The sequence below is a fragment of the Pygoscelis adeliae genome, unplaced genomic scaffold (genome assembly GCF_000699105.1).
Source record: "Pygoscelis adeliae isolate BGI_AS28 unplaced genomic scaffold, ASM69910v1 Scaffold67, whole genome shotgun sequence".
Taxonomy (NCBI): Eukaryota; Metazoa; Chordata; class Aves; order Sphenisciformes; family Spheniscidae; genus Pygoscelis; species Pygoscelis adeliae.
In genome coordinates this window covers 6,436,129-6,447,559 of record NW_008825271.1, presented here as the reverse complement: position 1 = coordinate 6,447,559, position 11,431 = coordinate 6,436,129, and the positions used below count along the sequence as shown (strand labels likewise).

Genomic DNA, 11,431 nt, shown 5'->3' with positions numbered 1-11,431 from the left:
GCTTGAAAATATCTGAGAGCTAGTCTCTCTAGCCATAGGAACAGCATGGGGATTAGGGAAGATCTCTCTGGTGTGTGTTTCTCCTCAGACAGCTGTTGAAGCACCGTAAGTCTGAGTGTGTGAACTCAGGAGCCAGCCTGTGGGCCTGCTGCGGCCTCAGATATTCTTTCTGTTTTTTTAAGAGAGCTAAATTGTCTCCCTTTCTCCTCCTGACTGTTTCAGGCATCACAACAGGATCCGCAGCATTGAAGCAAGTCAACTGAAGCCCTACGTTACCCTGGAAACGTTGGACCTGAGTTTCAATGACATCACGGAAATCCGAAACGGCTGCTTTCCGCAGGGACTTCATATAAAGGAGCTGTGAGTTTTTCTTGTTGGGAACAGCTTTTGTTGAGTTACCACAGCAGAGAAAAGGGCCTCAAACCTTCTTTAAAAAATAGAGAGGGAATGAACATACAAAGTATGGGGTTATTCGTCAGGATTTGAAGTGCAAAGGAGAATTAGAAGGCAGCACATTGTCCCTACTGTCAGGTTATTTTTTGAGCTCTGTCTTTTTGGTTTCTGATGTATCTGTAAAGAATGCAGATTATTATTAATTGTGTTGCATGGGAATGTTGCAACAGAGAAAAGGTATCCTGCATTCTTCAGGTATGGGTGTCTTTACAGCTGGAAACCTAGAAGCCAGAAGAACTGTTTGTGTCTCTTCCCCATTGGGAAGTGTATATGCTGTTTCCGAGATCAGCCCATGTGCATCTGGGGGAGAGGAGGCAGAATGACTATTTCATCATTAAAATGGCTACTGAATGTTAAGAACAAAAGTTTCTCATTGGTTATTTGAAGAAACCCGGGGGTTAAGTAGAGTAACACCCTCCCAATAGAGATGTCTGCCCATTCAGGGAAACATAAAATAATGTGTTTTAGGTACCTTTGAAGAGATGCAGACAGATAATCTGCTTGCGTTAAAGTTTGCACCCAGGTTTCTGTCCCCGGTTGTGAGAGGATATGAGAGAGTGGTGTTGTGACTGATGCTTGCTTGTTATCCTGGAAAAACAGCCTCTGTGGCTAAGACTAGGGTCCAGGTAAGAAAGAGCCGTGGGACAGATGCTGAGGGGAAAAACAGGAAATGAATAGAGTCATCCTGCACCGGAATATTCTCTGGTTTCTGGCTTCCACTCCGATTGCCTTGCTGAAGTAGGAAGGTATCAAGGAGCTCTTGGGAAGCGCGCAGCGCTTCTCCATGTTTGTCACATGGCTCTGGGAAAGGCACTGTGCTCTTTGTGCAGCCAGAAATCCAACTGACTTGAAGCCACCTCTGTAATTTTACCAGCCTGTCTGGAGACCAACCAAATGCTGATAAAAGGAAGTTTCTGACAGAACTGTTCACTTTTCTGCTGTGATTTATTGCAGCTACCTGGGGAGCAACAGAATCAGCACCCTGGAGCCTGGTGCTTTTGATAGTCTGTCACGGTCCTTGCTAACACTTCGTCTGAGTAAAAACAGGATCACTCAGCTTCCTGTCAAGGCGTTCAGGCTACCCAGGCTAACACAACTGTGAGTAGAAATGTGCACTTTAATTAAGCTCAGCCACACACAAAATGTCCCTGAGGATAAACACACCAAATGTCACCCTTCCTCACCTGCTATCTATAAAACTTAGAATACACTGTGCAGTAGTCCTCTGCCAGCACCTAGTAAAACACGTTGGGAGAGGGTCCTTTTTGTCTTGTACCTATTGGCTTTTCAGGCCGTTCTTTTGATCAGGTGGGAAGGGAGGGATGCTGCAGCAGACATGAGCATCTTGTGCACTTGACAGCCTAAGACAAATCCATTCCCTTAAAAGCTGCTGGTGTCTGTGGCTCAAGAGAGGTTTGGAAGATGCTTCTACTGCGAGTGACAGAGCTCAGCTACCGTGTTAGTTTTTTCAAGACCACACAGGTATCTTTATGTGGCAATAAAAAAGTAACGGAAGGTTGTTAAACGGTATGGTGATACTTGGGCAGAGAAAATAGCACTCTAGATGAGTTAACACACACATTGTTGTTGTCCTGCCTGTGGTCCACGTGACAGGAGCTGCATGGGGACACGTAGACACCTGCAGCTATAAATACACTTTATGTGTAAAATAGTAGCACTAATGGTTTAGCTTTTCCCGTCTGCTGCTGTTGGAGAAATGGGCCCAGCCTGAGGCCTGTTGCAGTCTTTCCATCAAATTTGATAGGCAAAAGGTCAACCTCTGTCTGTTAACATAAAGTTCACAAAAGCTATTGGAATTCACACCTCTAAATGGCAACCTCTTGACTGAGAGACAAATCCTTAAGCCAAGATGTGTCTAAGGAATGGGTGTGCACTTGTGCTTGCATACATGTAGGATTTGTAGCCAATTTGGGATTGAACAGTGTGACACAATAGCACATGCATCTTAAAAGTCTGTTGCCTCTCAGTTGGAAGTTACTGTCCATTGACTGAGAGCTTTTAATCCACTGTGTGTGTCTGCATTGTGTGCGAAACTGTAATAAAAATGAGGGTCAACTCAATCTGTTAGGAACACAGTTTTCACTGAAAGTTGGAGTAGTTGGTACTCTTAAAGATAGTCTCACAGCTGGTTGTTTAACCCTGTAGATAAACATAAATGAATTGCAAGTTGCACTTGATGTGTTGTAGAATTTGTGTACAGTTCTTTTTCTGACAAAGCATAGTTCACTAATAGTCTAGGAAGTGCAGAAAGGCAAGAGTCTTTAGGCCTGCAAACTGTTTAATTGCTTGCTTGACTTTAATTACACTCAACTTGAGTGCAAGTTCAACATTGGTTTTTTAGGCAGTTAAAAAGTAAGTTTAAAGTTTCTATGGCTTCCTCATCTTTTCCAAAACTAGTTCTGATGTTGTAACCTCCACCAGTTTCTTCAACACAAATGCTGAATAGGGAACTACCCTTAGGTTAGTCTTGTATGTGCAGAAAGGTATCCATTTTAAAAGCTCTATCTTCAGCTTTAGTGGATTGTGTCGACGAAGTTTTCCACTGACTTTACGGAACTGGGTTTTCACTTGGTATGTCTGGGTCTAGCAATCCATAAGGCTGTTTGATATGGGTTGGTAAAGCGTGCTGTGACGTTGCTCATATTGCTATTCAGAAAAAAAGGTATTCCCAAAATTTAGGAGTTCCTCCCCACCCAGGGGAAAAGAAAAAGAAATTTAATGAACCAAGTTGGAGAACTTTGTATACACAAAATACTAAGACTGCCTTGTTATTGGAAACAACTTGTTTCACTCTTTATTAGTTTCTTATAATAGGAAAAAATGTGAAATTTGTCAGGGGAACTGAAAGCTTTCCTTTCAAACTTAGCCATAAAATTTCCTCTTGGGTTCGCAGTTCTTATGGCACCCGCTTGTTTCAGAGCACATTTTCACTGGGCGATTACAAGTCCTGTAAAAACAATGGGCTGTAAGGGAAATAATGCTGATGTTTTAACTGTATTGGTTCAAATGTTGTCTCTGCTTGAGAGAAGATGACGTGAAAATTGATGAAAAGGATAAATGGCTTAAAAGAAATGCAGAGAGAGGAGGGATGAAGAGGAATTGCCACACTGTCTCTGTTATTTCTCTATAGTGAAAGCCTGTTCCAGGGTGAGTTTATTTAAGCGATCACACTCAGCTGGCTTCCCTGGCTAGCTCTGGGATTGAAAGTTTCCGGTGCGCTTCTGCTCTCTCCTGGGAACTGTTGACAGAGGAGTTGTTGGCATTGCTGTCCCCATTGTATGCTGCACAGATGATTTCGTGAGAAAGGACTGGGTTTTAATAAACTTGTGTGGCCTTGGTGATTTTAGGGAGCTGAACCGGAATCGCATCCGCCTGATTGAAGGCCTGACGTTCCAGGGACTGGACAGCTTGGAAGTCCTGAAACTCCAGCGCAACAACATAAGCAAATTGACTGATGGGGCTTTCTGGGGTCTAGCCAAGATGCAAGTTCTGTAAGTTGGAGAGATGGGCTCTTTTCCCTTAAACAGCCTAGAATTCACCTGCTATCATGTCCTCCTCTGCATTTTAGCAAGGACTCCCATCAGAGACCTGTGGGTACCTGTGCCAGTCCTCGTGCATCTTTCCATGTCCTGCATGCACAGAGCTCTGCCATGCTACAGCAGCTTCTGTTTAGTTGACCCACAGTTTACTAAAGCTCGTTGCTTTACCAGGTGTTCAATAAAAGAAGTCCTGTTTTTCAAGCTGTGGCGGTATTCCTTTGAAAGTTTGATGATTTGAACATTCACTAAGATCTCAATTGGTCTTTAAATAAAAGCTCATCTGGCTTCTGCAGATTTGTTTTGACTGATAGATGGAAACTCTGTGTTGCAGACCTGATTAGTCTGCCTCTTGGGATACCTAGAAACCAAGCTAGCCTATCTCAGTGATGTGTTCTTTCCATACGAGAGAACAAATTGAATAGTCATTGCAGGGAAATGCTTGAAACTTCCAACATGATTGGCTTTCAGGTGTGTTTGCAAGGTCACAAGTGATCAAGGCAGCATGTTTCTGGATGCTACTGTCACAACTGAGACTCTGCAAATACAAACTTGAATGGGATGCTTTAAGCCCAGTTTACTTGCAGTGGAGTGTACCTCTGCAGTCACAGCTCATTCTGGGCATTTCCTTTGTGTCGTCCTTGAATTTCTATCCTTCACTTGCACGAGAAATGCCCACGCATGCACGTATCCACATGGGTATGTAGAAAGGTGTGTAGGAATGGCTAAAATCGCGATCCTTGTTGGAAATTCTTTAGCAGTTGACCAGTGCTGCTTATCTGTCAATTCCTTCTGATTTTTCTCCACAGCCACCTGGAGTATAACAGCCTGACAGAAGTAAACAGTGGCTCTCTCTATGGCCTTTCATCTCTGCACCAGCTTCACCTCAGTAACAACTCCATATCCCGCATCAACCCCGATGGCTGGAGCTTCTGTCAGAAGCTGCATGAGCTGTAAGTTTGTTTCTATTGTGGTTGGCCGAGCAGGGTTTGATGCTAATGTAATGTTGGCAGGAAAAGGGAATAAGGATTTTTCCCAATCACGTGGCTTACAGCTCCTGCTATATCAACCTGTAGAAATGCAGGAACTGCAGCCTCCTAAGTGATGCCCTTGTTATTCATGATGTTGTGACCTTCACAGCACCTGATTAAAATACATTTGCACCAGAAACAAAGACTAGAACCCACTAAAAGGATACAGTGCCAAAAGACCTGGAGAGTTTGTGATCTGCAGCTTGCCAACGCTCTCTAGCTAGCTAGTTAACAAGACATGCACGGCTTGCCATACAATGACTGTACAGCCTGAAGGAAGCTTTGCTTTATCCTCTGTATTTACAAAGAACAATCATGTTTTTAACCAGCAGAGATTTGGCCCTTTAAAGGCAGTTCGCCTTGTTTCTCCTGTTTACACTTTACCCTTCCTTTAGGGCTCAGTTGTTTAAAAGTAAATACATTGACTTTGCTCTCCTGAGATTTCCAGCTGTGAATACAGTCTCTCTGATAAATGAAAGCAAGCCTTGCTGCTGAGGACAGCCCCACAAGGGTGTCTTTTGGGTCTGTGGCACTGCTTAATGCCATTTTGAAGAGACACACATGGATGCTTACAGTATTTACAGAAGTAGCTGTCATCCCCTCGGTGGGACTGTGGAAAGATCCACTTTTTTCTTTGGAGAACTTGACACATGTGGTTAGCGGAACTGTAATTCATTCTGCTTGGTGCTCAGAAATCTCTTGGTAAACATTATTAGGGATTCTCCTATCCACCAAAAAGCAGTACGGTAAAGCAGCTTCCTGCTTTCAGAGGCCTCACTCTGGACTCAGACTAAAAGTCGGTATCTGTCTACCCAGCTGTGAGTCCCTAGTCTTTTGGGATGTGGATTCAGAGATAGGTGGACGTGACACACGTCATTCCTTTAAGTTTAGAAGCTGTAGAATTAACGTGTTAGTCCAGTGACCAGCTGTGATCTTCTGTTGAACCCAAATTATTCATTCAGACGTGGATTATTTTTGGGGGGCACAAAGAAATATTTTATTTTTGGTTTTAGTTAAATACGTATGTGATTGTTTAATTACCTAATTTTTCAAATTGCTGTGAAACTGCCCATGCCTAAAGGGCTCCTTTGCTTGGCACAGTGGTGTAGGCAGCTACAGTTCCTTTACATGCAGATCCTCAAGTGATATTTTACTGGATTAAGGCAATGTCAATGGAGAAATCTTCAAGGCAACAGGTCAGAATCGGCACCGTGTTCCGCCCATGGTCTGCTTAAATCTGAAGCATCAAGAAAGGGGAGTCTTAACTTGTAGGGCACTCACAGTTGGACCCCTGGAATAGCCAAATTCTGATCACTACATTGTGTTAGTAGCACAGCTCTGAGAGCTTTCTGCTGTCAGGGACCTAATATCTGGTGCCTGTGTTGAAGCTTTATTTCAGCCTCTGTTCAGATGGAATGAGTAAGCCCCATCTGCATCTTGCAGAGCTAACGAGAGAACTCTTCTAGGGAGAACTATGCTTGTCTTTTCTACCTGATGCTGTCTTTGCAAACCCTCAGGGTTTAGATGGGAGGTTGCACGTCATGCGGAGCCCTTTATTTGTCAGGTATAGATTGGGATCTGTTGCCAACCAGTAGTGCTAGCGGTGAGTATAGTCCTGGCTTAGAGACCATCCTCTGCAGTAACTGCAGAAACCCCGTGCAGGACTGACTTGCTCTGGTGCAGAATGGGGTAGATTTGGAAAATGCCTGGTGGTGTGAGGTGGTAGGAGCCACTGGGGCGTGCTTGGCCCGACAAACAGGATTGTGCTAGAGTGTGAGGCCAGAGACGACATTAGCTGAGATTCGAAAGGCGATTATGTGGGTGTTAGCACACATCTCTGCAAAGTATTACAAGCTCTTGCAGGTGTTGCCTTTAGGGTAAGGCTGCTGCAGGGAGCCATCAGATACTCCTAACTGAAACTCCCACAGCCAAAGAGTACTTGTAGGAGAGGTCTGCCCTGAAATTGAAGGGTGAGGAAAGGAAGCACTAGATACATCGATTGCCTCTGTGCATTTCTTTGAATGTGTACGTTTCATTCCTTATTAAAAGATCCTTGCTCACCTCCCCTGTTGCTAAATCTACAGGGTTTCAGTTATCAGAAAACACTGTCTCTGCTTGTCCAGGGAATAAATTTCAAAGTCCTTGACCCAAGAAAGAAAGGTGGCCAGACCCCTGCTTATCTGTGCTAGGGAAGGAAGTGGTCATATGAAGGATGAATTGTCTCTCCTTCAGTTGATGGGAGAAAACGTGACCCCAGGGCTCTGGTCTGATGTAAAAGCTAACAAGGGAAGAGAGCTCTTGCCTTGTTATGGGCATGAGAAAGGGCTGATTGTATTCACCAGGCAGGTGCTAGGGCATCAACATAATGGAAAAATCCACAGTGGGAGCATAGGATTTCATCAGAGGTAAATGATGACTTGGCAGCTGGGTCTGTCTTTTCACTTTTTACCTATAGTTTGGTCAATGGGAATGAAATGTGTTAGATGTATCTGGTCCAGAACTGGCTGGCAGCAGGAGCCCCAGCTGCACAACAGGTTTCTGGTTAACCCGTTTATGTATCCCTTTTGGCATGCTGCTCTCCCATTTCCTCGCCAGGCCAAAAGGGTTGTGTAGACAAACATTTCCACTTGTTCGTTCCAGTGATTTCTCACTGGTAGAGAGATGAGAAGGTAGGGGAAGCAGCAGAGACCTGCTGACTTCTCTCAACCCAGATAATCCAAACTACTGAGGAGGGGAACACACTGTTCTGGAAATTGGCCTGTCCCATTGGCAGGAGGCAGAGCATGGTGAAGGAAGCCACTGCCAGGTATGTTAGCTCCTGAAACCTTCTATCTGGTTGCAGCTATTGAGAGAGCCCTCTAAAGACTGCTGCTGTCTGTCCATCTTGAGGTGATGTCAGGACAAACGGAGGGGAACATGCCTTCACCAGTTGTGGCAGGAACTCTTCTGTGTAGAATCAAAAGGAGCTATTTTTTTTTCTCAGCCAGGTTTAGGATTACTTTTGAACGCTTTTTTTTTTTAAGCCAAATTCTTTAATCGCAGGTGAGGACATAATTTTGACCGGATGCCAGTTCTTCTTAACTAACACTACAACTTCTTTAGGAATGAAAGTATGTTGTCCCATACCTTCTTCAAACTCATTAATCTTTGCTGAATTTTTTCCAAAGCTTGCCCTCTGCCCACTCACACAGCTAAAAGATAGACAGCTCTTTTGCCAAGTGAATGACACTCTTAGTACTTCGGAGTATGTGTCTGTTTTGACTTAGGTTTTGGCTTTGCAGTGACTTTCATGCAAGCCTTAGATACATTTTTAAGCAGACTCATTCACAGGCAGTACTAAAAGAGGAATTTGGAGGTTTGGAACCCAGTGAGATTTTTTTTCTTGTTGTCTGTGCAATGAAGGATTTCAGTGCTTGTTCAAAGCTGCATAACTCCACGTTTTCAAAAGTTTAGCAGCCCAAACCCTCACATCTTTTGAAGTGACTTGTGTTCCCAAGTCACTAAGGTATTTTCGAAAATCCTATGCAACTGCCCTTTGTAAAGAGAAGCTTGAGAAAATGTGAGTACCAGCATGCAGCTGAATATGTAGCCACTTTTTATACCCCACACATCAGTGTGCAGGCAACTTAAAGCTGAGGCTATTGCTGGTCACACTCACCTGCCAGTAGCCCTGCAGGGCTTATGCAGCTGCAGTGACATCCAGAGATCAGGAGGAATATACTTGCAGTGGGGAGCTGTGGGTGGATGCTTCAGGCTGAAGATCACTGACCAGTAACTCTGCCTGCTGCTACCCCAGGAGGTCCCTCGTTTGATGAGCCAAGCTGGCTTTCAACATCAGCAATGCTGTGGCTTTACTGCTTGCATAGAACGTGGTTGCATATTGTGTGAGGTTTCTGCAGTGGCTTGTAGCTTCTGACGCCCTGCCCTCGGTGTCAAATCTCAGAAGCCTCATCTGCACCCTGGTTGGGAGAGAAAAACAGCTTTCTTCCTACCAGCTTCCAAACTGCAACAGGAGTAGCACTTTAAAAAAAATCTCCAAAACCAGATATAATACAGGCAAGGGGAAGAGATGGATGGGAAACTAGGAAAAAACTAACCCTCCAGTATTAGTCACTTGCAAGTGGAGAAGATTTCAAGCAGACTGTACGCTCCTTGACAAAGGGGAGCGGGAGGGAAGGCGGCTGGTTTACAACAAATACCTCCTTCCTGCGCATGAAAGGAAGCATTCAATTGCCTTGTGGTGAAAAGCTTTTGGCTCTTGACTGGGGTGGAGCAGGCTGTGAAGACACCCACACCCAGACGCCTGGGGCTTGCTGTGCACAAGTGCAGAACGATAAGACACCTCCCGAATACAGAAGTCTGGACCCTGCCAAGAGTGCGTGTGAACTTCAAAATCCATCTGTTTGACGTTACTCTTCACCTCGCAGGGTGTGGGGAAGGAGGGGACTGCTTTTTCCTGTAAGCTGCAGAGGGAGTCCAAATGGGAGTGAGGATTGAACACAACCAGGACTGATATCTGAGTGTTACCTATATATCTGGGGACTGAGGAAGGGTGGTGCTCCCAGGCCCTAACCTGGCCATACAGGCCGTGGAGAAAGAGTAGCTTCTTCCCGCCATAACTGGCAGCATGCATATTAGTTTATCGCTCTCATTCACTTCTGGAGGAGGCTCTCTCCGTTGCCTGTACAGAAGACTTCCCTATAACTGGGTACCAAATACCTCCTGCTCCCTTGTGGTCATCCAGGCTGCCCCATGGGTATCTCATGGGAATATTTGCAGACTGCAGTCTTATTTCCTAATCAAGCTGTTATGTATCCACCCAGTACACATTGCCTCTTGTAAGGTGGTTGTGGAAGGCAGGCACTGGTTGGCACAGAGGAGTTTGGAAAATACTGGTTGGATTGACAAGGGCTGCTGTTTTTTTTCCTCAGAATACTGTCTTACAACAACCTAACCAGGCTGGATGAAGGAAGCTTGGCAGACCTTGGTGGACTGCACGTACTACGACTGAGCCACAATTCCATCAATCATATTGCAGAAGGTGCCTTCAAGGGACTCAGAAACCTACGTGTCCTGTAAGTTGCCCCCAGCTTTTGTCAGCTAACACCTCTGTCTTCCCTCCACAGTTTGTGTTCTGTCACTGTTCTGCTTTGCTGTTGCTTTGGGTGCCTGTGCCCTCAGCGTCAAACTCCCCTAGGCGTTGCTCGGTTGTTTTCAGCAGCTGTTGTGTTTACCCCATTATTCAACTTCAGTGAACTTGTATTTTTTAATTAGAAGTAGTTAGGAGAATTGCAGTTGGACTGCTCAGTGTTGTAGGGTGCTTTCAGAGTAGAGAGCTCCAGAGTAAAATTATAGGAACATGGGACAGGATCCTGAATCTAGCCCAGCTGAGCAAAAATCCCTGAGGTTTCAGTCCTTCAACTAATAGCAGAATTTCTCTTGCCATCATATTGACTTTAATTGAAATTCTTAGAAAAGGACAGTTTCTGTTGGGTCATTCTGCACTCAGGAGGAGTAGGGAATGATTCCTTCCAGTGACAAAGCTGGAAATTCGAATATCTTCTTAAATGTGATATCGAGCATTTTTGTGTGCTGTTACTACTTTTTTTTTTAATTGAATAATAAATATAAAATCCTGGGCTAAGATGGTGTTGAGAAGAAAAAAACAATGGCAAAACAAAGACATTCAGAGATTGGGCTTGGCATCTGATTATACCAGAAGTGTAACAACACATGAAGCTTCACCCAGTCTTGGGTTCAACCATGGGAGCAGGAAGCTGCTACATGTGCCACAAGAGTAACCAGAAGTCTTTCTCTTTAATGCAGAATTGGGCTTACTTGGGTCATGAAATGTTCTGTTGCTCTGATTTTTGTGGTAACCTCTGAACAACAAAAAAGTTGCCATGTTATCAAGAGAAAAATTTCATGTGCCCTAATATTGAAATGCAAAATGATCCATCCAGTGGTGGCTATGGCCATTTACCAGACTTTTGTTTTAAAGTCACTGACACAACATAATACCTGGAAATGTCACACTGGAAATGAGCTTGCCATCTAGAAGATAGCAACTTCTAGATTTTAGGGCTAATAGGACAGATCAGTCTGACCTCCTCTGGGGTGCCAGCTATACAATTGCACCATTACACACTGTTAAGCCCAAGAGCTACGTTAAGTTGAGGTACATCTGGGCTTGCCTTAGAAACATCAGAAGGTGGGGAATCCACTTCTTTTAATTGTCCATTCCTGCAGCTGTGTTGCCTCTGTCTCCCTTATTTGTACCTGCAGAGCTGCTGGCTGCTCTCCTCCTCTCTCCAGAGGCTGCGGGCTCAGCACCTTCATCTGGCACGCTACAAAGTTCTCACAGCCTGTGTTATAGCACTGTCCAAGCTC

At 44.6% G+C, this 11,431-nt stretch overlaps 1 protein-coding gene across 2 annotated transcripts in view; it reads left to right on the top strand.

Annotated features, from left to right (window-relative positions):
- Nucleotides 1-11,431, top strand: part of LRIG1 (leucine-rich repeats and immunoglobulin-like domains 1) — a 61,228-nt gene that overhangs the window by 24,349 nt on the left and 25,448 nt on the right. For both annotated transcript variants that reach the window (XM_009329807.1, XM_009329806.1), the window contains exons 3-7: nt 223-360; nt 1,408-1,551; nt 3,822-3,965; nt 4,820-4,963; nt 9,973-10,116. In XM_009329807.1, the coding sequence (XP_009328082.1) occupies nt 223-360; nt 1,408-1,551; nt 3,822-3,965; nt 4,820-4,963; nt 9,973-10,116 (714 nt within the window). The remainder of the gene's footprint in view (nt 1-222; nt 361-1,407; nt 1,552-3,821; nt 3,966-4,819; nt 4,964-9,972; nt 10,117-11,431) is intronic.